Source organism: Pelmatolapia mariae, linkage group LG13, assembly GCF_036321145.2.
Source record: "Pelmatolapia mariae isolate MD_Pm_ZW linkage group LG13, Pm_UMD_F_2, whole genome shotgun sequence".
In the NCBI taxonomy this organism is placed as follows: Eukaryota; Metazoa; Chordata; class Actinopteri; order Cichliformes; family Cichlidae; genus Pelmatolapia; species Pelmatolapia mariae.
The window spans coordinates 4,599,849-4,627,266 of NC_086238.1; the positions used below are offsets into that span (position 1 = coordinate 4,599,849).

A 27,418-nucleotide genomic window follows, 5' to 3' on the forward strand; every position below is an offset into this window, starting at 1 on the left:
ATGCTAATCTATTGAAAGAAATGATTCATAATTCCCTATGTATTGTTATAGATTGATAAAAGTTATGGGGTGTCAGGCATGAGCTGTTTTGGCTTCTGTGATAGGGCATGACACAAACTGTTTAAGAACTGATACACTACTGCAAGTTGTGAACTCAACTATGTTTATAGGTCACAACACAAGTCTGGCACCTTGGTGAGAATTAAAAATTTTCCTCAGCATGTTCTCTAAATGGTGAACCTATTGCTGGTTGTGTGAGGGGTGAACAGATTAGTGAAGGATATCATATCCAAACCTCAGCTTGTCCTCTAACTTTAGAGTGATGTACATCTGCTCCTGAATGCGGACATCGTTTACAAAGGTCTGCAGAGAGAGGGTACAAAAAGGCGGTTATTTAAAGAAATGGTCACAGTAAAATTCCAAATAAAACATGTGCTTTAGTACTTTAAGTACTATGGTAGACATCTTTCTTTCTTTATATTTATTTCCTTTTCATCAAGAATTAACATTCTAATGCTTAATTTTTTTACTTATGTTTTTTTTTTAAAATATACAGCCATTATAAATCACAAAAGCTCACAGAAGGGACAGCTTGCTTGGTCTAACCAACAATTCAACATCTAAAGATATTCAGGTTAATAACATTCAATAGAGGACATGACAAAGCTTCAGATTCATAAAGTAAGCTCAAAACAGATGATGTTCAGCATTTTTGCAAAAACAAATACATCACTCAGCCATCTATGTCTCTAGCTTGTTAAGAGGTTAAACTAATGGATGGATAAAATGATTAACCGATTAGCAAAATAGCAACAGATTAATTTTCTAGTGATAAAATAATCAACTTAAGATTACAGCTCTAGTCTAAACAGCCTAAACAGTTTACAGTTTTAGGATTATGAAGCTAGGATAAACCAATCCAACAGATTTAAACACCAATAATAAACTTTCATATAGTCAACAGGGCTTTTTATATAGGAACTACGACTGGTCTGGATAGCGTGGCTCAAATGCCAAAGCAAATGAAATCCTGTATTTCTTTGTTTTGTTTGGAGTTTTGCTTTCCATTTCTCTCCTTCTCATATCCCCACACAACCCTTTCACCCTTTTTTCTACTGTACAGCTCTGGGAAAGATCAGGTTTCACTGGATTGCCAATGAAAATCTATCACACTTGCACTGCTGTTGTAATAAAACATTCCTGTCTTCTCTCCAGTGAGATGAAATCCAAATATTTCAACAACACAGCTATGAAATGACTTCAGAAAGACAGCAAATGGTGACACTGTCCAAACATAGCTTTTCAGACCGTGGCAAACCTCAGTATATCCACTGACTCAGCAGGAGAAAACTTCCTCTAAATCCCGTCAAAGAAGCTGGACGGTTAATGACACAGCAGGAAGCGGCTCTGACTCTGGCTTCCTGTCTGAGAGTTAGAGAGGATGTGAGGGGCATTGTGCATATGTGTCTAATCTGGTGGGCTGTGACTGAGTACGAATCATTACACATGACTAACGCCATGTGGTAGCTGCGTGAAACCAGGTTTTACTGAGTCAAAGAGACAGAGAAACCAAGAATTACAAAAACGAATATAAATGTGTTCCCCATAATTCTCACATGGATCATGTTAACATCAATTATGGTGTTTGTTATGTGGTATTTTGGGATGAATGTACTGCTCGAATTTTGGTATCAACCAATTTAATCTATTCCAACTTGGGTATCACTATCCATTACCCTAAATATGCAAATAATTATGCTTTTCTCCACACATCTTTTATCTTATACCCAAAAACATTACACACCTACAACAAACTTATTAAAACTTCACAAAACTTCCTGCAATAAGAAAAAATTATAATGCTTACTCTTTATTTCATCTTCCACAATAGCATTCTTTCTGCCAGCTCACATGTTTACAATGCGTATTTCAAGTAGCATCAGAAAACACTTCCATTGTCTTCTCATAAACCCTTTAGGGAGAGTTATTTAAATCAATCAAGGTAAGAAAACAGGTCCTAAAGATGTGTTTTATTGGCAAATTGACTCCTTAGTTCATGTTCACATCACAGAGTTTGCCCTTAAGCAGCAATTTGCATAATTGGGTTTAGATTCAAATTGATCCAAGCCTTGATATGAATCTTGATTGACAAGGTGATTGATTAGCAGCAGAAAAGAAGAAGTTCCCAATGACTTCCAGAAATAAACGAATCTCTAACCTCATCTCCATCTCTCCTACTTTTAACTTGACTATATTGAATGTTTTGTTTCTTTGTATCTATTGGTCTCTCTCTCTATTTAATCTCTCTAAATAATTTCCCCCTGGGATCAATAAAGTATTCTGATTCTGATATTTCTCTCTATCCTTTTATTATCTTACTCCTCCCCATCTGTCATCCATCCTCTCCCCTTTTCCCTTTGCTTTTTGACTCTGTATCCTCTTCTAGTCCTTTTATCTTGATGCTTACTCCTGTCCTTAGCATATTTTGGTGTTTGTACTCACCCCATTCAGACTGCCCAGATCCTTAACCTTGTGTTCATCAGTCCCAGGCTCGTAGTTGATGACAGCATGCTGCTTATCCACACTGCGCGACTTCAAACAAAAGGAAACAAACAAGAAACATTTGCAAGTGGTAACAGCTGTTAATGTGATTATTGACATCTGGACCTCAAAATAATGTGTGATTGTTGGCTTTACTCTTGATGTGTGCTGTTGCACTTCAGCACAGATTCACAGGTTATTCACACTAAACATCAGGACAGTAACTGTTTCTTACATAAACGATTAGAATGCTGTATGTCACTGAACCGAAGCCTTTGAGGAATTATCAGAATCCATGACAATGTCAAGAATGTAACTCTGAAGGTAAATATCAGGGTCACTGCATATGATATCTACTATCATATCAACTTTAAGCATATCAGCAGGTATTTCAATGTCTGTGTCGGGGCTCTTTGTAAACATTTGCATTTGTGCACAGCTGTACACACACTTTGCGCACACACAGACACACACACACACACAAAGTAGACAAAGAGGAGCAGTGGAATAGTAACTGGAGATTGGAGGTAAAATATTGATTTTAAGCCGGCTGTTTGGAGGATAAACGGTTTCCAGTAGAAACACTGCAACCTTCTGCATAGCTAAAAAAAAGAAAAGAAAAGAAAAGATGGCAAGAGCCTCGGAGAGAAATATGCTGTGGAATTTGGTAAATATGTCTCATGTACCAGTGCCACAGAAATGTTTCATGTATCTGAAGAATTGCAATGACACTGACTGGTTAGCAAATTTGCTACAGTCAGATATCTATTGCAAAACCCTAAATCTATAAAAATGCAAATAAAACAGGACAACCTGGAATTATTTCGTGTGGAAATGTCAGTGTTTCCATTTTAATTTTACTGTTTGAGATTGAAAGGTCTGCTGGATCTGGGGTTGATATAAGGCAAGTCATTTCTCAATGATTAGCTCATCTGGGAGTGACCACATTTCTGTTGCCAGCCTTAAACCTCTCCAACGCTGACAAATACAGAGGTTATATCCGGCAAATATGTGCACAAGCATAAACTCAGGCTCATCTAAGGGCTTTAGGGTTGTGGAACCACAGAACCTCTTTCACTAACCTGTTAAATGCAAAATTTTAACAATGCAGATGTCACAGAAAAGAGGGCCCAAGGACAGTGTTCAAAGAATCCATAACAATACACAAAGACACAGATGTCAACAGGACCGTATATACTCACAGAGGCAATTGGTGACGAAACACAGGTAACAACGAGATGCAAGTGGAAACAATCAAGCATAGGTGAAACAAATGATGGCAGGGCAGACAAATACAAAGGAGGGAAACTATAAAAGTAACAGATACATTGGGCACCATTACAAATAGAACTAATAATGACTAAAAATAATCAAAGACTAAGTAATTTCTGCAATGAAGCAAGGCAGACAATAGTGAATTTATTCCACTGAAATTAGCCAGTGCTGATTATGGGAGCTGAATCTGATATTCAGTTCTCATATGACTTTCCTATAAGCCATTCACTCCTTGTTTAAACAAAGAAACATGCTCGTGGTGAAGAAAAAATGTTAAGATAAAGCTGCAAGGCTTAGTAAAACCAAGGGAAGCAACTCCAGAGGGCCAACTGTGAAAGCGATTACTTTAGTGAGATTAGGCTAGATCAAACAGGATAGAGACCAGCTGAGCTGCTCATTGTACAGGAGAGAGGACTCATGCTGCTATACTCAGACGCACTGACAACCAACAGAACATATGCAGAGCCAAGCCACGTCCTCAAAATGTTTAATTCAGGAAAAATCATTTGTAGCAGTTAAATTAATATCATAAAGTTTGGTGTTCCTCTATTCACTAAACACCTTCTCTGTTCAATAAGAAAATAAGAGCTAGGCGTTTCGGATCATTATCCTTAGTTTGCAAATACCACGACTGTCAAAAGCAATGTAGCACAAACACAGTATGACTGATGGGAAAAACAAGCTAATTCTTCAAGCTGACAACACAACATCTACAAAACACTTACGCAGACCACTCAAGCAACTGTGTGATAATTCGCTGTCATATATTCACTTGTATTTTGATATTCTATCTGTGAGTGTGCATTACTGTTTTATTTGGTGCATGACACAAGCAGCCTTAAACCATGTGATGATGCCTTGGCTTGTTAAAACAGTCACATGGAGGGTAACTGTAAGCCGCTTCACATGTGCTGTCCAAGTACACAAAACCAATAATGTCTGTAACTTGGAATAGTTCCCTTATCTTTCTCTGATTCCAAACACATCACAGGGATAGAATTACAAGAAGACACACAGAAAGAAAAATCCACATACAGAACCCGAAGACACGCAGGTCATCAGAAACACATTAAGAAACCACTTGAAGAAAAGAAAGAGATCTTTTACAACTCAAAGCAAAGCAAACAACCTGTATTACTTAAGCACTGAAGGCTGTGAGAAACCAGACTGTAAAGGCGTGATACGATACCATCTGAACAGCAAGTACTTTCCAAGTTTTATGGATGCAAAGACATTAGTAAGATATCACCGAGTTTGTTTTATAACATATCATTTTTAAATATTTTTCCATAAAAGTTAGATATTTTGCAAATATAAATATATATATATATATATATATATATATATATATGTATATCTCAACTTTAGTCTCTGCTTCATATGCATTTCACTCAACGCATGACATCTAAATTATTTTAGCCACATAACGCTTAGTCCTTTGTGTTTTAGCATTAGCTAATCTACACTATTAAACTCATACATAGGTTGTATTTTAAACAACTATGAAAATTAGATTTGATTATCTGAACATTTATCATTTAACTAATACAAATTACACACAAAAAATCTCATTTTCAGTGTTGTATAGAGGTTTTGTACTGAAAACAGAAACTAAAAGCAGACAGAAGTGTATGTGTGATGCATAGTGTAAACAGTGAACAGAAAATGTCTGCCGACTCAGGATCAGTGAGTCCTAAACAAATGTGTTTTTGACAATCATACTTTCTGACAGGCACTGGTGGCAGTGAAAAGTTCTCTAAAAATGTAATGTCATAACTGGAGTCCTGTAGCCATGGATGAATACTCTATCCACAACAACACACATCAGATAAGATCTAACTCAAGAGGTATCTGCCCCACTTTCTATTATTAGTGCAGTGACCAGAGGTACACATGAGCATGCACGTGGTCTCTCAAGATGCATGCACAGCTGCAGCGACATCAGCATACAGACATATAAATCAACCTCTGCTACTTTAAGAGCAGCATGAGCATTGTGTGCTATTGTTGTTCAATCCTTAGTACAGTTATTGCACTGTCCAATGAAACAGGTCAATGTGAACTCCGCAGCTTACTTCTAAGGCTGAGAGAAATTTCTAGGTAAGGTCACATCTATGTGTACAGCAGTTTTAATGATCTCTAAACAGTAAAATCAAACACGATTGTTTTATTGGGGCTTTTTTCAGTGAAAAAAAAAGAGGCATGTCAAATGTCTTTACCTGTAGCATGAGCTCACAGTCATCCCGGCCGACAAAGATCATTTCCCGCGGGAGTCGGTGGCGAGTCCCACCGCTGCTAACCAGAAACCAGGAGGTCACGCTCATCTTTGTACCCTGCAGCAGCCTCTCATTCAAACCTCCTGAAAAGAAACATGCAGAAGTGTAAGTAATCTGTTATTCAGTGACCACAGTTTAGATGTGGTTGAATCCACAGCAAATTACCCACTCAGCAAAAACATTTGTATAGAATTCAAATTCAAAGGTTACAGCTGTAATCCTGACATTTTTCCTCATAATCCAGAGCCAGTCTTCCCCCCCAAAAAACCTCTTCTTAGAATCAACCTAAGTCTTACACTCTAAATGAATGTTGATACATCATATTTCAAAAATGAAATCTACGAATATGTGTGGATAATTTTTATAAAAACAGTATATAAACAACAGTGGGAGGAATTGTTTTGTACCAACAGTATTATTTAAAATAACAGATTGTAATAAAAAAGAATGAAAAAAATGTTTGTTACCATACCCTGTGGAGATCACTGATCAAGGTTTAACTTATCAGTGCACCACAGTATTCAAAAATAGAACTCTTTATTAACGTACATGAAATCTGAATGTATGCAAAAATAAGTCATAATTTGAATGAAATATGTTGGTGAACTCTACTACACACCTCTGCTCCAGGTAGCTCACTGCAGATTGACCACTGACAGCAAAACACAGCTACGCCATCCTGAAAAAGATGAAGAACCAACATTTTTGTTTTCTTCTTTTTCACTTATTCTCACAGATTCAGGCAATCATAGATTTTCTATCATCATGAAAAATTGGTAACCTCATATGACAGAAAAGATCATGACGACATCAGAGATGATCTGAGAAAAAGTCTTTCACAACTCTTTCCATCTTCATTTTGTTTTGTTCCAAGGGGGAATGAGATCGAGTGGGCGGTCTTGCAATGTGATGCCTCTGTCTACGCCTGGAAATGAACACTGGGCCAGCCAGTAAGATACATCCTCTCTCTCTTTCTCTCGCTCTCTCTCTCTGCCTGCCTTGATCACTGCCAGATGTTAGAGGAGGAAGTGATGTAGATTTGTTGGCTGGCCGGCCCATCAGGACATTCATTTTCCCTCCTGCCTCCCTCCTCCCCTTGCTCTCCTTCAGATGAGCTAAAAACGAGGTCAAAGCCAGCCACTCTTACTTTCTAACTGCCTAGACCTGAAACTACAGCATTAAGGAGATCTAACTGATGGGCTGTTGACCTCTATACCTATTTTTAAACTGATTGAGCATGCTAGAAGTTTGTTTTGAGCAACAGATTGAGTGACTGTTCCTGTCTGAATAAGCAACAGGGTGTAAAATATGAGACTAAAGGGACATTTTAAACTAAATTTTAGCTGTAACTAATGTACCAGCTATGAAATTCAATTTACATACTGTTGTTCATGTGGGGTTTGGATGGTTCTAAAACATTTCCTAAGTAATTATTTCAAATTAAAAATATGTTTCCAAGCTTTTGACATTAATTTGAAGTGGCACTCAAATAACCAGAGCTCTCTGTCGTGTGTAGAAAGTGCCAAGAAAAGCCCATCAGAGTGGGAATTAAAGATTATTGAGCTAAGCTCTTGCTCACTTGACCTTTTAAGTACTTAGTATACCAACTCAATAATCTCTTGGGTAAAGTTTTAATCAACTGCACACCTCAGTTCTTGCATGACACTGTAGGAAATATGGGTTGGGAATAGGACTGTATCAGCAGCTGTCTCTGATGTAAAACAGATCAGCTTTCATCCCAGTAACCACTCTGAATATCTGACAGCTTTACATGCTGAGTGAAAGATTTAATAGGAAATTTTAGAAACTTGGTAGGTACTCAAATAGAAGTAATGTGCTGCAACAAGCTGCTATAGAGAGAAGCACTGTCACATTTTGACAACAGTGATTACATTGTCAAATCACTAAATCTGACATATGATTTCTCTGCATTTTCACATGCAATTATCAGGAGCAAACATAAGTATCAAGCACCAACCAAATATAAAGTGATTTGCACAGCTTGTATTGGTCACTTCTGCGGGGAGGTGTTTTAGTCCTTTTGCAACTTTTAGCTCACCTCAAAGTTGAAAAGGTTTCACTTGAGACCCATCCAAGTCATGTTGCTAAGTGTTATTTTTTACATAACTTCTCTTCCTTTTATTTTAGTATAGTAAACTCATGTTAACTGTGAAGTTAAAATAAAACTAAACTAATTTAAAATGTTTTCATCTGCAAAATAAATAAGATTATTATCATATATTAAATCCAGCACCAGGGCTAATGATCAGATTCCAACTAATGATGTTCTGCTTACATTGCATGTGTCACCTGTTTGGCTAACAGGTGGCACAATTTGTATTGACAAACCTGCAGGTACATGTGAACATTATGTGGCAGATATTACAGATAATGGTGTTTGGATACACCACTAGTGCAACCAAACCTAGCAACAGAACTATAATTGTTTGTGGTTTCCTACTCGACTGTAACTAAAGCATCACAGAGCTGCCTGTCTCAATAACCACTGCAAACTCACATCAGAATGCAAGCCTAATGAGAATGTGGTTAAACAGTCTGGATGCAATCCATACCAGTCTCCTTTATGGTGCCATTAAAAAGAAAAAAATCTTCTCACTATTACACATGAAAGACGTGGCACAGATGGAGGAATGCAGTGGTAGGTCTGAAGAAGGACACACAGCTGAGAGGGAAATATTATCAGTTCTGCATGTAGTCTTTACCTTCTCTATAATAAAAACGGTGAGTGCGAGTGCATCCAAATAACAATATTAGAAATATTAGAAAAGTCCTTGTGTTTTGGACAGCTAGTCTGACATATCATGCAATATAAGGCACTGCATGGGCAATTCACAAAGCACTAATGTGTAACGCGTAGCCAAAAGAAGGACAAAAATATTTCATTGTTTACATATTTAAATACACTGTTTATATATGTAACCAAGCAGCATTCAGCAGCATTTTCTACTAGGGCTAATAAGGAGGAATAGTGACTCATGGGTTTTGAAAGGAATTTCCCAGCCCCCGACCTGCACTTATACTATCTCCAACGCACTCAATCTCACACACACACATCCACAAGGACTGAAACAGGAGGATTATTCTAAGATGACTGTGAATTCTTTGTATAGAGGAGATGGCAGAGGAGATACAGGAAGCATGTGCAGCGCTCCTCGCTGCAGAAACTCATCTTTGCATCCACAGAGCACAATTAGTTCATTTTTGATAGGCTGATATGAATTAAAAAACATTTGTTATCTATAGCGAGGCTGCTCACTGACTTTTGGAAAATCCGATTTAACTGCACTTGTATTTCGTATGTATTTTGGACCAGAAAAAGTTATACAAATAGCCTTTTATCCTTTCAACAATTCAAACCTCCTTCTTTGACATGAATTACCCAATCATAAACGCTGGCTGAAGGGCGGCAGGAAGTGATGTCAGTGAGCACTAGTTTATTTACTGGCATCACCTAATATGATTTTTTTTTTTTTTTTTTGGTACTGGCCTGCTACTCTCCACGTAGCATCTAGCTGGAGTGTGCGTTCCAGGATGATGCAACAGCTGGGTAACCATTAGAAAACACTCATCTGCTTTTCCTCTCTAACTTTCCAGATGTCACATCAACTGGCACAACCATGACAGCTGACTCGCACCACATCACACACAGAGACATCACACACACATATGTCCTACGCAAACGAAGCAACAGACAGTAAGAGGGAGAGGACGAGGGGGAAAGAGATGGGATGAGCACAGAGAGACAACTCATTCTTTCGTCACACTCATTTCCACATGGTCTTATGATAAGAGCCAAACTTAGTACTTCTAAGGGCGTGGTTGCATGCCTGCATTTATAGCCTGTATCTGACAGCAGTTAAATAAAATACGAAAATAATAATAATAATAATAATAGTCACATTTGCTCCTTATTCACTGGGATCAATCAAAGTAATTAAATTTAAAAAACCTTTCAGGCACTTGTTGCTCTGATTTTTCATGTCTGGTTGGTATTTGTCTGGCAGACATGAGACAATGCATCTAATATTTACAACAGCCGAGGCTGATTGTCCGAATATAAACAGCACTCAGTAGTTACAGTAGCTTCAGCACTTACAGGCCCTTAGGCTAAACAGACAAAGAACAGAGCAGTAGCTGTACTAAATTAAACTCTGGTCACTCTGACTGATAGTATAACCAATATTGTAGCTTCACAAAGAAAGCAAAGATGGTATATGATGTTCTGGAGTACCTTGAAGGTATAAAACCAATAAAAGAAAGTATACTGGCAGACAAAACAAATAGCAAATCAGCCTATTCTTTCAATAACACCAATGGAAGATCTGTGAGGGCTTTCAGATCGATGTCAATAAATAATAGGTCAGAGACGCTGAATCAGTCTCGCAAGCTTAGTTATGTTTTTGTGCAAAGAGTCCAAAGGACCCTGAGGGGTGCAAATCAGGGGAACGGCTTTAAAACAAGATGGTAACCTTTGGACAAACAGACAAAGGCTTTTCTATCCCCCAATGGCTTAGTCGACTACATACGTACAGACATGAAAGCATGTAGTGGAGAACTACAATCTATTGTTCTTCTAAAAACAAGACAAAAGGAGTATCCCAGCTCTTGTTGTGATATAATAATATACGAGACAATTTCCACAAGAAAAAAAGATTCTGTTGATAATATGAGATATGTTTTGTTGCTCTTGGGAAAAGAAACCAAAAATTATGTTTTTATTTCCTTTTAAAACTTTCCAATGGTGACCACTCGTTTTTAACAGAGTTTACATTCAATGATTTTTAAAACATGATAATTGAAATAAAATAACTGTGGAGCATTTTGTTTCACGATAATGCTCTTATTTTGTTTTTCAGCAAAATCCCCTCCTTTCAAATTCCTTCCATGCAATGACAATGACAGATTTAGTGCACATTTATTTATGTTTTCAATTTATATTTATTTAATTATAATAAAAGTACCAAGAAATCCTCTTTTAGAAAGACTCTTTTTTTTCCAAACTCTAGGCAAAATTGGATTAATTAGTTGTGATCTCAACACTGACAAAAATAATAAACATAACAGCTCTAGAAACCAAATTATATTGTGTTGCACAGAATATAATGCACCATTCTAATACATGACTATGACACCGTTGTCAAACATGTTTAGTCTAATGTCTAATGTAAGAGAAATAAGTATATCGGTATCAGTCCAAAGCACTAAGTTCCAACACTTTGAATAACAAAGGCAACCAGACAATAAATTAGGTTCTATTTAAGAATAATTGAATGATACGGTACATCAAAAATGTTCTTAAGAGAACACAAAAGAAGAAGATATGGCTGATTCAGACATACCATTCTGTGATATTTTTATTGTTTGTGACATGACATTGGCCTGCTTTACCTTCTCCTAATAAAGGAAGAATAGCCAGTAAAATCAAAATACTGCCTTTCCAAATTATGTTAAAAGGGACCTCCTCACAGTCTGATATAAAGCCGGATTCTACAGACCATATTTTGACATCCATGATAAACATGTCTGTACTTTGGGTTTATCATCATAAAAAGGCTGAATGCAGTCTGACAGTGTGTATTTCAGCCAAGGATGCTCTTCCAACATCCAAACCCTGCTTAAACACCAGGAGCAAAAAAAAAAGAAAAAAAAAGAAAAAAGAAATGAGCCAAATGAGAATGAGCATCTTTTAGAGAGACACACACACACACACACGTACATCTAAAGTAAACAAGTGTTTAATATTCCATTTAATCTCAAACTGAATCATATATCGAACAAAAGCATACGTATGTATTAGTATGTAAGACCTTTCTAAACATTTTTTAAGGCTATACCCATGCTTTCTTAAATAAAAATGTAAATATTAATATAAATACTTTGTGACAATAAATAACTCAAGAGTAATCAACTGCCTCTCCAGTGAGTTTATCATCCTATGGATCGCCCTGTCCTGCTGTTTTTGAGTGTAGCCCTTGTTCTTTATCTGCAGGTTTAGTGAGCTCAGTACAGGTGCAGATAAACCAGCATTCTACTAGCTGGTTGTGGTTAAAGTGGTCAGCTTGCAGCATATCTCCAAAGTAGAAGGACTACCATCATGGTGAAGTTAACACTGGATCGAACTGAGAGATAAAAGATTGACTGGAGAGACAGTGACTAATCAGTCTGCTAGCAGGAAAGCACAAGGTACTGCTTACTGTCAAAATCAGATCAAGGTGATTGCCCACTAGCTCTGTTACATGGATATATAATTTAAAAAACCACATTGAACTGCCATATATAACTGGCTGGCCTTTAATATCAAGCAGCAACCTAAAAGTGAAAAAAACGTGTGCAACATGCCAGTGTGGTAAGGTTCACCCAAAAAGTTTGGTGAGAGAAATCCTAATATTCTGTTATTTGCTCTAATTGGTAGCATTAGCTCATAACCTTGAACTGCCAGAATAACTGGCTTCAAAAAACTGGTATGGTATAGTTTTTTGTAACAGTCAAAATGCTAATGTTGAGGATTCAAAACCATCTTTTACCACTGTGGTTAATAAAGTAAAGTAAATGTGTATGTAAAAACCGGACTTCATTCTTACACTTCTTACCTGGTTCAAAAATAGACTATATACCCACATTAATCTAATGTGACGGAGTCATAGCACCATGGAAGGACATAATAAATCATTATGGGCAGTGTAAGTCAGCAGAAACTTGGGTGCGCGTGTGCAGCTATGGCTTTATGTGTAGTTGATGTGGCTTTTACATGCAGCATGTGGGAAAAGAAACTGTCCAATGCAGCAGAAAAGACCATATGGTGTAGAAAAGCAGCCACACACACACACACCACATGAGCCATCGGCAAGAGGAACAAACAAGCAAACACCATCATTTAGCCAGCATCCATCCTGACTGCTTCAGTGTTGTTACCAAACACATCCCAGCACACCCTGGCCTTAAGACATAAACCCACCACATGCTTAGTGGCCCTTGTGTTCAAAATGAACTATAGCCCTCCTTATGGAAATTGAACCTTTATAGAACGTGAAGAACAGGATTAATGGGAAAAACAACAAAAAAACACAGAGTATTATTCATGTTGAGTGGAAGGAGGAACATCAGCACCCTGGGCAATCCTTACAGTAATATAGATATGCTGAAAAAGAGATTATTAATAATCCAAGAGAGTTAATGATGCACATGCCCTGAAGCATAGTCATTTTCATGTGACTCATTCTCTGGAGCATGGGTACACTCTATTTTTCAGAAACAAGGTCTGGAGGCAGCTTTCTAATAGGGAATAGGAAAAATAAATTGTAAATGAAAAAAACAACATGAATTACCTATTAAACTTCCAGAAATAAATATTTAATTACAAAAACCTGAAACTTTTAACTAACTAATTATTCATGTAGATAGTTTTACCTATTTTAGCATCAAGAGGGTACAACATACAAACTCCATTTACATAAAAAACATATTGCAGTCATTTCAAATATACCTTTGGTCTGATGACTGCTCTAATGGCCCTGCATAGCCCCTGCTGAGCAGATAATGACTAACCCATGGCCCTTTAACAGGAACATTAGTATTTGGCCAACCCTGCCACTTTGATTATGGTGCCAACATTTATCCTGGCTGTAGCAATAGCTTCAGTAGCAGATAAAAATAGTGAACTCTCTCACTCTTGCACTTAGAAGGGAAAAAAACATAAACATTAGCATAACAGGACAATCAGGAGTTGGCAGAGGGAAAGATGAGAATAGAACATGTTCAAATATAAGATTGATATCTAGTGGAAAGAAGTATCAAATGAAGGAAACTCAGAGGGGAGTATGTTACACCCCAAAACAGATGTGTAATTTCTCTTTCTGTGAGAGGTTAAATGGCATTTTTTTTTAAATCAGACACACCCTTGATGTTCCATAACAAGGGAGAGGCTGATGATTGTATATATAAAATGCTCCATGCTTGTTTTCGGGTATTTTGTCTGGTATACTGTGCTGTCTCTCCCAATTTGTAACCACAGACTTCGCTATTCACCTCTCTTGTTTTTCCCTCTGACACCACACGCCAGCATGAGCGTTACCATGCAAGGCTATGTGACTCTCATAACCCTTTTAACGTTTCTACTCTGGCAGATTACAAAACTGAGATTCACTTCTATTTTTAGCTACAGGCTCCCAATTACAAAACTTTTAACAACATCTTAAATGCAACTGAATACAATCAGATACTAAGTTCAAGACTGGCTTGTTTTCTGTCACACATAACACTCCTGGGCCACTGAAGTAAAATGAACTCACTTCCTAAACTTCCTACTATACACAATGGCCGTGGGCAGGCTGAGTAAGAGTCTCCAAAAATGTCCCCAACTTGAAACTAGAATTGAAAATATTACCGAAGGATATACTATATGCATACAAATTACTCTTTGAACAGCAGATTGAGTTAAGATGCTGAGAAAGAATATCAGGGTGAAAAAGCAGGATTTCAATGAGTATGGTAATTTACAGCAGTGCACATTAAATGTGAGTTGATCAAACAGCACTGATAGTCGAATTACTGCAAGAAGCTTCTAGATTTTCTTTCTAAAGAAAATAAAACTCAAAAAAGCTATGTTTTAAGTGTAATAGACACGTCTGTAGTCAGGCTCGGCTGTAGTTTAGCTTCAGTCAGTTTGCTGCTTCCTCTCCGAGAGTGCAGCAACCGTCCTGTGACACTGACACAGTTTTTAAAAATGCAACTGCCAGTGGAGCCAACAACCCTGCTGGCAGCCACATTTGTGGGGAGAACACAGGAAGAAGGCGGAAAAAGAGGAGAAAGGGGAAAAGGAGCAAAACTGGATTGGATGGTATTATCTGCACATTCTTTTGGCTCGAACCCAAGAAATTTGAATTCTTACAGCTGAGGGAGGAGACTAGCAAGACACACTGATGTGAAACACGTAGCTCTCAAAGAACATCTAATCGGGTTATAAACTCAGACCAGAGCTGCAAGTGACTTTCACCAGCACCTTTGAGTCTACTGGATGAAATTAAAGGGCATAATATAGCTGATTAAATAAAATAAAACAGCTTCTAATGCTGTGAATATAAATATTAATTTTAAATGTTTTGAACAGTTGTGAGGCTTTGATTGATATGCATCTGCCTCTAGCATTTGTGCTAAATTGGTAACAGTAATTAAACAATAATTACAATATTTTTGCATTGATTTCTAGCATCAAGTACCATTTGCTTATGAACAGCCTGTGGAAGAGTTATCAAATTACCATATGGCATTTAAACTAAAGCATTTGCTGCTATTTTCAAAAGTTTTACAGCTAATGTGATGATGACAGCAAAAAAATCAAACTCAACACAAAGAGAGCGGATGCATGCAGGCCAGCTACATCTGCCCCACGAAAACAAAGCCTCCACACAGAAGAAGAGGAGGGGGGTCCGTTATCGGAAAACACTCGGCAGTTGTCTTACTTAGAGCAAAACCTGCCCATAAAATCTACCTCTTAGACAATACAGACTAAAAGAAGACCCCAGGGGTAGCATGTTTCCACTAAGATAAACAAAGCGTTCAGTGTGACCGACCTTCATTGATGTGCATCTTGTCTCGATTAGCCTCTGTCTGGCTACAAAAGGATGCAACTACTGGATAAAATCAGGTCAGTAGTAAACAATAGTATTGATCTGGAGTGAAGCAGTATGTGGCCGGTGTTTTTACAAGGGCAGCAAAGTGGCTATAGTCTGTGCGGCTTACAAAGGTGGAGCAGGGTAGGCTTGTCATGCCGCTGCTGACAATAGTAGCCATCCCGTTAGCCAAGAGGGAGTCAGACCAGTCTGTTTAGTCGTTACAAGAGCCGGGGTGTTTTTTGTTTCCTAAATTTTACTCAGATTTAATACAGGTTTAATGGTTTGAAAATTTGGGGGAATTTTCTATGAGCTCACTGAAAGAGGAAACTGACATCAGTGGACTGCAGAAGGAAAGCAAAAGCGACTCTTTATATTTTTTGTCTGCCGCAAACTTCACGTGAGTAACGGTCAACCACCTAGCTAAAACCATACTACGGACTGTCCACTGTATACTGTTCGCTAAGAAAAAAAATCAAGTACACTCCACACGTACCCTTTCCTTAAAGATGTTTGTTGCTCTGTGACTGCGTGTGGAGCCCAGCCCTGTCGTTGCTGCAGTTCAGTCTGGCTCTATGCGGTGGCCTTCTCTTCCTCCGTTGCTCAGCAATAAGCTACTGACTCCCTGCAAAACAGCGGCGAGCGGACCAGCATCCTGAAAGAGGCGTCGAAGTGGCAAATAGACCAATCACTGCCTCCGGTCAGAAGTTTCAAAATAAAAGTCAAAGAGACAACAGGATACTCAGATTTGCGAGTTGAGGCGTCGATAATAATTTAAGTGGTGTTTTAAGTTTTATCCATACAGCATGGAAATTTGCTTCCGCTAAAAGGAAGTTGAGTTAGTTTTTAAAATTTTTTATTGCAATTCTTAGTCATCATTTCAGGTTATTTTTTCCTCAAAATTAACTGGAAATTTTACGTTATTTTCTCGATTTATGTCATTTTGGAGTTATTTTCTCTGACCTTTTTCAGATAAAAACCTGAAATTTTGATATATGAATGGCAAATAATGTTGGGTTTTTTAGTGGTGGAAACGAGCTTCCATAGTAGATAGCAATTTTTCCGTTTTGTTTTTTGTGAGATGATGTGATTGTGATGTTTTAGTTTGCAAAAAGAATAGGTTGAAACCGTTCTAAGAATGTACAGAATGTATGGTAATAAAAAATGGCAAATGAGAAAGTTCATGAAACATCCTTCTTATTAGAGAAATTAGGATTAAAAGACAGCATTCATTCAACATTCAGACAGCAGTTCACCCCGAGTGATTGTGTCACTGCCAAACAAGCCTGTCAAGTATGGCCTAAAGGTCTTCTAGGTTTGTGATACATGCATCCCCTAAATGGTTAACATAGGGAAGCGAAAATGGAAAGAAAGGATAGAAGTTGATAAGAATCTGGGTGAAACCATTGTCCAGCAGTTGTGTAGTAGATTCAGAAAGACAAGAAGCAACATTAGCACAGATAATTTTTTTCCTCCAGTGTACTCTTTCACCGTGCCTCCTGGAGACACTTTTGTGGGGACTCTACAGACATCCTTTATCTGATGAAGGCTTCTGAGTCCAGGGAGGCTTACAGCACAGAGTTTGCATTCAGTGGCAGCTTTACCATAGTCAGCTATGTCAGCAAGAAAGAAATGGCTGTTGTACTCCTGAGCACGATGTATCACAACAAAAAATTGAATTCAACAATGGTATTATCTGTGTTTGACAGGTCTTCCTCATTGAGCTCTCAAAGCAGCTTGAGAAAACACATATGAATAAATGAGTAGAAAGTTGCCCCCCAACTGCAAGGTGTGTGACTTTCACAATTTAAGTTCCCCAGAAAGCTTTTAAATTACTTATTTATTTATTTGTGTATTTGATACTGAAATAAACTTAATATTCAGAACCACGCGCACAACTATAATCTCATGATCACCTGAGTTAAACCAGAGGTTCAACAAAAGTCCTTCTCTCATGAGTTTCAACTAAAAAGTTCAATATCATGTTCTAACTTATAAAGCCATATTGTGTGCATTGTGTCCCTATCGATCCTTTTATATTTTGGGATATGTGAAACCATTCTTTGACAAAATATGCATGCAATAACCTGTGTGTATTTTGAATAATTTATTATATGGGGAAAGTAAAAAAAAGAAAAAGAAAAAAAAAAGAAACTTGCATTTACAGTAATACCATATTTATGGAATTACTGTACTCTAGACCCAATGCTACTAAAAGCATTATAGAGATAAAGACTGATATCATAGATTAAATTATTTAAAAATATAAGTAAGAAAGACATGACGAGTCATTTTAAAGCCATAAACCACTATAGCACTTTCCCAATAAAATTCCAAGCTCTTGCATCCTGTTAGGAATGAATGCATTCCAGGCACATGCCTGTCTGTTAACACGTTTTCCACTTATAAATAGGTCAGCTGCTGGTGCAATTGCAGACTAGTTCGTGATTCAAGGACTACAGTGTGAAATAAAACGTTACAGCCTATGAATACAGACAGATATGGATTATTGTAGGACAGTCGCTCAGACTAACAATGCTCTACAGATGGTAAAGTAGCTGACATCACTGTGTACTGAGTGACTCAGAGGATTACACTGCATGTGAACCTCGTCTAAAATTCAAAATCCTGCGTTTTATTTTGAAAAGCTGATGTAATTTCCAGTGTTAGTGGAATTTCTCTGCCCAGCTTGACGGAGTTCATCCTCAGGAGCGCCTGCGTCCACAACTGCAACCGTGGATGCTTCCAACTCAACCAGAAGCGATGTCAGCCAGAACCGGGTGGGCGGGTTTCCTGGACTCACACTGGTTACGTTCCGGGGTCTTTTGTTACAGTACCACCACCTGGACTGTGCAGAGGTCATGCTGATAATGAAGGCTGTACCTGCTGCATGATATCCAGGAACCAAACTAGAGATTATCAAACTAATTAGGGATGTGGCACTACAAGAAAAACATCCACCGCTTTTAAAAAATATGAAATTAAGGAGGTCGATTAAATGGCAGTAACATATAAAAGATTCATATTTGTTCTGCTTCAAAAATGTGAGCTCAAAATGGAAATGCTCATTGCATAAACGTGAGAATTATACTTTTAAATTAGCATTACAGCCTCTTAGTTAATTGCATGTTTGTATGTATTATATTATAATATTTAAAATACATTTTCAGATGAATTAAAAATAAAATATAATAATAATATATGTAATAAAATGTATGTTATCTGATACTGTCTATGATTTTATACCGTCTAAAAATTCAAACTCGAAAACGGTTCTGCCCTGTTTTGTCTGACACACTGACGCAATGACGCCCCTTCCCTGTTGGCGTAAAGGCACTCGTTTTTATGTATGGCAGTGCCGCCGGGAAAAGCGGAGCGTTTTTTCATGTTTATTTTTGAACTGTACCCTTTTATGTATTATTGTTAAAATATTCCTTTTTCTTTATTTAATGGTTGTTATTTAATGATTTCGATTGCATAGGACATTTGTAAGTTAGAGTTTAATTTTGTTTTAATTTTAGGGTTGATCAAGCGGGACATGGTGACTACAACATTTTATTAAGTCATAACTTTACGTATTGGTTACATTTTATACCCTAATTCTTATTTATTTGATATGATATTAAATGTGCTGAGAGAACAACACACTTTTAAGCTTTTTAATGGGTTTACTTTATGTTAACACGACGGGACATTTCGTTTTCGGGAGGTAAGATAATAGAAATCGAACCGCCCCTGGGTGTTTGAAGCAGGAGCAGTAATACGCTGCTGGTGCAGCTGCTGTTAGCGAATGGACATGCAACATGGACGATCCGCGGGACGTTCAAACTTCCAAGAAAAATGGGGGCTCCAGGTCATTGTTTTTGGCCGGCTCCGCGGTGGATATGGAGATTAAACGAAAGAAAATACGACAGAGTACTTTATTCCTACAAACAGAGGTATGGGCGGTACGACAGTGATTGTTTCGTATGATTTACCCAATGGAGTGGGTGCAAAGTGCACGTCAAACACGCGAATGCTGATCTTTTTAATTCACATGGCTTTAATAACATAGTTTCATGCGCTGCGACTTGACTTGCTAACGCCCTTCTCAAGCTGGATTTCAACCCTCCAGGGCAAAGCTAGTTCGGGGCAGTGCCCCTTTTGTCAATATTCACTTCCCTGAAACCATATCCGTGTACGCTGCATCATCATTGTATGTTTGCTTCCTTCTAATACTGCTCCAACTAATCTCCCTGCAGGCAAAGAGCATGCAGCCGTGCCCTAGTCTTCTGAAAGACACTCCCCAGATAGTAGAGGATATAAATTTGTTGTACATACGACAGATTTCTAAGAAGCTACAGGTGCATATTGTTGATTGTGATAGGAGAATGATGATGTTTGTGTTATATTAGATGTGATTATAACAGACATCATCAAACTTCATTTAGTTAGAATATGTCTGCTGCATGCCTGCCAGTTTTCACTTGTTTTGTGCTTTTCGAAATGCCAATCGTACATTTCCATACTCCATCTTTGCCATTAAAACTGCTACCCGAGACATCTTATTAATCTCATTCAGCTGGCATTACCATCTAACCCCTTCACGCATGCATCATTACGTCACCGAAAGGTTGGTCTTGAGTTTGTGATTTCAAGCTTAACAAGTAATTTGAAACATCACCAGTGTATCATCTTAACTGTGATGGTAGTTACTAGTGGGGCTAGAGCGGGAGTGTCAAATGATTGCAAGTCCACCAAAGGGTCCAAAAATTGTAGGGAAATCAGTTTTTCACAAAAAATGCTTAATATTGAGATTCCAGCATTCCTACAAAGGAACGTAAATGTATGAAAAGTTAAAAGTACTTCTAAATGTTGATTAATTATTTGAGGTCTGAATCAGTTTTTATTGTAATACATGAGCAGATTTTTCCTAGATCTTTCATCTGACATATGCCCTCATTAAACAATAAATAAAAAGACTGAAACTAAATAAACAATAAACACTAAACTGAAAAATAAAACTAACTGAAAGTAAACTAAAAGAATAACACCCAAAAGGTTAAGTCTGTTCGTCTGGACGTAGCATTAAAAAATAAGTAATTAAAAATAAAAAATAATTAGAAAATACCATGAAATATTGACTGGTATGGCCCACTTGTGATCAGATGTGTGTGTGTCCCAGAAGATTTCCCAACAGCCATGCTGTTTAAGATCTGTCTTTTGTATTAAACCCAGAAAATGTTAGTTCTGTTGGTGCCAGAGTGACCTTGGATTTTGTTTAACAACTGCTTTTCTTTTAAAAATACCATATAAGGTAAAAACATGAAAAAAATGTAGGTCTGCTGTGTCTTAAGGCAATAAAAACAATAAAATAAAACTTTTCAAAGAAACAAAATACAAGTTATCATACACACAAACAGATGTGCGCACACAAAGAGCTGTTAAGTGTAAGCCTATGAGAATAAAGGTTTTAAGTTTGTCTTTGAATGTAGACGTAGTTCCAATTGTCCTCAGGTCAGCAGGCTGCTTGTTCCAAAGAACATCACCACAGTAACTGAAAGCACCCTCAGCACGCTTCTGTCCAATTCTGGGAACAGTTTAAAGATCTGCACCTGATGACCTGAAAGGTCTAATTGGGCTATAAACTCTGAGGAAGTCAGAGGGGGTAAACCACTGAGTGCTTTATAAGCTACACAATGTGAAGTGGACTAAAAGACTGAAAGAAAATTCTGGTAATCTAAAAAGCAATTTCCTATGAAAAAAGTTTGCATAACTAATGAAAACCTTTGCTGTGATGCCGCTCATGTCCAAGCTTTTGTTGTCTGATGCACTAACACAATAGAAAATGTCATAGAAAAGTTGCCAGTCTGTTCTTTTTTGACACTTGTTCATTCTTGTCTGTCTGTCCACAAAGACAACTAACATACAGGAGAAACTTGACTTTGAGATGAGAATGCGAGAGGGGGCCTACAAGCTGCTGCTCGCTTGCAGTAAGAGAGAACAGGTACTAAATGCTTCCAAGAACATGTTTACCTGCAACGCCCGGATAAAGGCATATCTCTCTCAGCTGCAGAAGAAAAAAGAGGAAGAGGACATGATGGGGGGAGTCGGCAGGTGGGGAGATGGATGCTTATGGCTCAGTCTTGTTCAGTTTGAGTCTACATTACTGTTGTGTGTGTGTGTGTGTGTGTGTGTGTGTGTGTGTGTGTGTAATTGATATATATTAACTTTGATGGGGAGGGTGAAAAGATTGTCCTGTCACTAATGAAAGAACTGAGCGGGTTTTTAAAATGTATTTTTAAAATAACAAAATCCAGGAAGCCTTGTTAGATGTATCTAAAATCTTAATCATGCAGTGATTCCATCCTTTTTTGTAAATGTATATACAGTTTTTGTTTTGTTAAATTAAATACATTACACACATTTTGATCTATTGTAATGGTAAATTCTAAATTTTATTCCAGACCTTCAGATCTAATTTCAGGTGACCGTTTGCCCTGTAATGGAACAATTGCTTTGTCAGGTAAGATTGCTCATCTTTTATTCAGAATAAATCAGCACCGCACATCTATAACTATGCAACGATTACATTTAGTTGCAACATTTTGCTCCCTGAGTTAATTTTTATGAGCCTTTCTTTTTAATTAACTTTCTGCAAACGTAGGGCTGCGCATACCTTTGATGTGGAGGGACTCAGACCACTTTAACAACAGAGGGAGTAAGTTTGCTCTTTGTTATGATTCATGCCTCCTGTAATTTTTGTAAATACTGGCTGTACTAATGCATACTGTACATCCATGACATTTGTTAGGTTCTCGCAGGGTGGCTGTGTTCTGTCTGATGCAGATTGGCTCAGAAGTGTATGACACTGAAATGGTGGTGGTGGATAGATCAGTCACTGACATCTGCTTTGAGGGAATTACCATCTTGTAAGTGTTTTTGTGCTTATGTAATATGCAAAGTAGTACTCTCTGAACTGCTGCACTCCACCCTTTAAGTGGATGTATGTCTATTTTATAGATTTATATATATATAAGGGAAATTTAAATGTATTTAATGAAATTTTGATCTAGTATATATATAATGTATATTGTGTTGCTTCAGCTCTGGTTTGTTAATACGTTTTAATGGTTATGCTCTTATTAAAATCCCCACCCTTAGTAAAGAAGCAGTTCCTCAGTTTGAGCTGAAGGTGGAGTTGTGGAGCTGTGCCCTAGAGGAGGAGCTCACACTGGTAAACACACCAAAGAAACTGGCTAAGAAGCTCCGCAACTCCTTTGGAAAGAGCTCTGGGAGGAAGCTCTGCTCTCTGCTGGACACTCCAGACCCTGACACCTTCCTACAGCACAACCCAATACCGTCGTATGTATTGTGCTGTCATAAAATACTTTATAGGCTCTTGGCTCAAGATTTTTTACAATAACTCTACAATGACTTGTTAGTGGAACCAGGACTGTTGAGCCAGAGTTTGTTAGGGTTTTGAAAACAAACCCAGTTCCCGTGTTTAGCTTTTAGGTAATCATGATTTATTTTTTTGTCATAATAAAAATCAGAATTTTATTAAAATTAGCGGATAAGCATAGTTTAAACCATTTACATTATTAATTTGGACTTCTCAGCTGAAAGTATTTCAAGGATCACCTGTTCACTGGGATATAATTTACAAAAATATAGGTTATGTGTACATTTTATAAGTTGAATTGTCTTCATTATCTTTACTGTTATTGTTAAATTTAAACTTGGCAATATTTCCCCTGAAAAGTCGGTGTGCTCTACTTGAAGATTGCTAAAATGTTCATATGTGTCTTGTACTTGTAACAGTGGAGCCAAATACAGCCTGTTGGCCTACACAACGCTGTGTCTGCCCGAGGCTGAAGGCAGCTTTCAGTCTCACTCCCTTATTGTCCTCCAAGATGGTGAGAAGCAAAACACACCATTTTATATCTGGGGATATGAAATGCTATGCTTTTTAACTCCTGATTTCATTCTGGAATAGTAATGATAGATAATTTTTAACATCACTTAAATCTAAACCTCCATTTAAACAAAATGAAGAGTGATGAAATGGAAAGTGGGGCATGGACGCCCAAGTTTGAGAGTGCAATAACTTGAGAACGAGTCGATGTAAGAGTTTGACCTCAAGGTTGAGGTCAGAGGCCAAGTTTTCTGAAGCTCTTATGAGCACAATAAATCGAGAACGTTGTCACCTAGGAGTTTCAAAATGATACCGTAGTTGCATCTGCTAGGAGGCTGAGGGGAAATACTGGGGCTTTTGTTACAGGAGAATGTATGAGTTGTAATAACATATTTGTCCTTTTTAGAACTGAATTATTTTTAAATTAACTTTATTTTTTCCATATAGTACAAGGTAACTTATTACGGTTGCTTTTCATCATCCTTACAGCTGAGTGGTCCTCTTGGCTTCCACTTTATGGTAACCTCTGCTGCCGGTTAGTGGCTCAGCCTGCCTGTATGACACAGACCATGATGTCCGGTTACCTGAGCCAGAAGGTGTGTTCACTGTTATTTTGTAATGATGGCAATAAGCTCCATCACTGATTCTCTAGTGTCTTAGTATTTGTTTGTATTCTGCTGATTTACAGCAAAGTGTGGAAGGCATGAGCCGCTGCTGCAGTCTTTACTGCGTGCTGAGTGGTGGCTTTTTGTCTTGTTTCTTCACTCCAGAAGAAATTGATGCTAAAATACAACCCATTCTCAAAGTACCCATTAATAAGGTAAGAGACACTAGGAAAAGTCTTGAATTACTTGATAAACATTAATGTTAGCTATTTCTTGTTCTGTTGCATCATTTTATAACACAAGACTGGAAGAACAAACTTTTCTAAAACTCTGCATAAGATGAGGCTTTGTGGTTACCCCTGTTAAACTTCATTATCTGTTTCAATTGTGCTGTCTGGAAAGAGAAGTTAAACATCAGATTCATCAATTCACCTTTTCCCTAACATTTGCAGAGTAACCAAAATACAAAATACCAAATTACTCACCGGGATACGGCTTGGAGCTTTGGCATTTTGCTGTGGAATTAATTTTCTTCTGCAATATCAGCGATGTAATTTTTAATGCACTAACTCGCACAGAGGTGTGATTTGTATTCTGTTAGTGATTTTCAGCTTGTAATAGGTTACTTTTGCTTTTTTTGTGCAGGACACCCGGATCCGAGTGTTGGAGAAGGAATCAGCAGGCCACAAATCTAGGAGTCTGTCCATCATTAACCCTTCACCAGAGGGATCGCAGTCCATCGTCTTCACCACAGACACCAGGGAAGCGCTGGAGGACTGGGTGGAAGCCCTCCACCAGCACCATTATGATCAGAGTGAGTGTTACGTGACCATGCACCACAAGCATTTGTATATGAAAACACATGTTTATGTAAAGGGTTTCGTGTGTGTTTGCCATTATATAAGAGAAACTGGGGTGTGTGGACTAGTCTGCGCAGGAAAAGTGGTTGCACATACACTTAGCTAAATTTTAAGAACAGATGGTATAGGTCTTATCATCTCATGCCTATCCTTGTTTATGACCAGGCCAGTGGATGCACTGCTGTGACCAGCTAATGAAGATCGAGGTCGCATCTCCACGGAAACCATCACTTTTTCTCTCTAAGCAAGCAGACTCTGTTTACAACGACCTGAGTGAGTAGAGTAATTGGAAAGAGTCACTGAAGTGAGTTAGACGGAGGTTAATATTTTGCCGACTGTTTGATGATGAGGATTTAACAGGATTTATATTTACACATATTCATTTTAAGAAGGTGTAATGTGAGTGCTCACAGCAAATAAGACACTCACTGAAAAAGAATACACATAATACATTAATTTTCAGTGGTGATGCATGTTAATAAGATGCTTTTTCAAGCAAAATATAATGCTGCAATCTGAGCCTTTGTGATGCTTTATTGTATTTTAATAGTACATCAGGGAAAACACTTGATTTTGGTGTTTGTTTATTTCCCTTACAGGTATAAATTCACCAGGCAAGTTTGAGAGCATCACTGATATTATCCACAATAAAATTGAGGAGACAGATGGGCACTTCCTTATTGGCCATGAAGAGGAGAAAGAGGCACCTAACTGGTCCAGTCTGTTTGATGGTTCCCATTCAGTGGTAGTGCAGAAGGGTATTCTGTCCCAGAGCAAAACCTCCACCCCTTATTCGAGCCCCAATCCCAGCAACAGCAGCTGTACTACCAACAGCAGCAAGAAGCGACGCGCTCCACCTCCTCCCCCTGACAGAGAGCCTTATGTTGCTCCCACCCGCCCAGCCAGACCTCCTCTCCCTGCCTCTCTTCATCAGCACCCTCCTCCCTCATACCAGGAGAAAGAGAATTCTAGCACTAGCACTTCACGTCCAACTACAAGGTCCAAAACAGGCAGACCATCTCTTGATGCCAAGTTTTCTGCCATCATCCAGCAGCTCCAGTGGAATAATGCTGGAGGAGCCACCGCCTCAAGTCGAAAAAATGCTCCTCTGGGCGTGCTCAATGTACACCCACAAGGTCAGCCCCAGCCCCCCCTCCAACAGCTGGACTACCAAAACCACCACACCCAAACCCCTGAGGCCACAGCTGATCATGGCTTTGTGAGAGCCACTGATGGTCCTGGTCCTGTTCCCGCACCACGGAGCAAACTGAGGAAGTCTTTCAGAGAGAGGATGAACCTTAAAGCTTTGTAAACCCAACCTTAGATCAGATCTACAGTGAGGTAACCTTACTACTGTCACACTTTAACAACTGAGCTGGGTAACGCTGCTAAAATCAAATATAGCACTATAGAACTAACTGAGGAGTGACGATAACTCGTCATGATCGGTGATGATATTTGGGCTTGACTGTTGGTGTGGTCCTTAATAGAATACTTCATCATTTGGGAAATGTGATTTGCTGACAGTTTTGTGGGAAAAATTCAATACTACTCCCATATACAGGAAGGAGCTTGAGCCAGGACATTTAGTTTGGATTAGGAAGGTTATAAAGCTGAAAATGCAAAGACGAATTTTCTCGATAGGTAACAAATGCGTTTACCTGCACGTTTTCCTCAATCAAATATTTTAAATAATAAGGTTAAAAGGAGAGTAATGTCAGAAGCAGTGACTCACTGGAATGGGCATGACACAGCTCAGAGAAGTCACGCCAGCACAAAACGAATGTTAGTTAATATTTTAGCTTTAGATGTGAGTGTAGGTAGTTTTTACCTTTGGACAGAGGAAAACTTTCAGTCTTCAGCCCGAGCTCCAGCTTCATACTGACTGCACAAATCTTACTCAACAATGAAATGCATAAGCATAGTTCCAAAAATGTGTAACGGTTGTTTGCCATAAAGGGTGGGTAGGTGATGACACCACGTTTGAGTTTACACCTTAGTTTGCAATATCAGGACTATGTGTATAAATTTCATGCTCCTCTTTCCCTTTCTAAACCTTCCATGTGCAGCCAACCCACAGATGAAATTAAAAGCTGAATGCTGGCTTATACACCACTACCACCATCATCAATCGCACTAAAATGGAAAGGCTTATTTCTTTGCTCTGCCACTGGAACATGGATTGAAGAAAGAGCTTTTGAAAAGGCGCCCAAATTGGAATTGATCCATTGGCCAACTGAGGACGAGTCATTCCTTTTGGAACTATTGACTTATTCTACTTACTGTGATGACTTTATGACCACTATAGCTGATTTTAAGGAACAGAATTTTAAGT

General features: G+C 38.2%; 2 protein-coding genes across 8 annotated transcripts in view; one reads left to right on the plus strand and one right to left on the minus strand.

Annotated features, from left to right (window-relative positions):
* The window catches only part of cep170aa (centrosomal protein 170Aa), a 39,544-nt gene extending 23,181 nt beyond the window's left edge, over window positions 1–16,363 (minus strand). For 6 of the 7 annotated variants that reach the window (XM_063490958.1, XM_063490957.1, XM_063490955.1 and 3 more), the window contains exons 1-5: window positions 16,218–16,363; window positions 6,712–6,771; window positions 6,036–6,175; window positions 2,503–2,592; window positions 282–363 (exon numbers count right to left, since the gene is read on the minus strand). In XM_063490958.1, coding sequence (XP_063347028.1) covers window positions 282–363; window positions 2,503–2,592; window positions 6,036–6,140 — 277 coding nt within the window. In that variant the 5' untranslated portion in view covers window positions 6,141–6,175; window positions 6,712–6,771; window positions 16,218–16,363. Of the gene's footprint in view, window positions 1–281; window positions 364–2,502; window positions 2,593–6,035; window positions 6,176–6,711; window positions 6,772–6,873; window positions 6,955–16,217 lie in introns of those variants that run through there. The other variant, XM_063490952.1, reaches the window with a different exon arrangement.
* Window positions 16,364–19,524: 3,161 nt separating this feature from the next.
* On the plus strand, window positions 19,525–26,591 carry rtkn2 (rhotekin 2). The gene is made up of 13 exons (XM_063490960.1): window positions 19,525–19,659; window positions 21,618–21,817; window positions 22,168–22,226; window positions 22,368–22,421; window positions 22,515–22,632; window positions 22,865–23,065; window positions 23,525–23,619; window positions 24,108–24,214; window positions 24,307–24,438; window positions 24,869–25,037; window positions 25,249–25,356; window positions 25,683–25,966; window positions 26,018–26,591. The coding sequence occupies exons 1-13, from the start codon at window positions 19,525–19,527 to the stop codon at window positions 26,393–26,395; spliced, it is 2,040 nt and encodes a 679-aa protein (XP_063347030.1). The 3' UTR covers window positions 26,396–26,591.
* The last annotated feature ends 827 nt before the right edge of the window (window positions 26,592–27,418 follow it).

Coding starts and splice junctions, on each gene's coding strand:
- rtkn2 (XM_063490960.1), top strand. CDS start 19,525: ATGGACGATCCGCGGGACGTTCAAACTTCCAAGAAAAATGGGGGCTCC. Junction 22,227..22,367: donor TGGAACAATTGCTTTGTCAG/GTAAGATTGCTC, acceptor CTGCAAACGTAG/GGCTGCGCATACCTTTGATG. Junction 24,215..24,306: donor CCGGTTACCTGAGCCAGAAG/GTGTGTTCACTG, acceptor GCTGATTTACAG/CAAAGTGTGGAAGGCATGAG.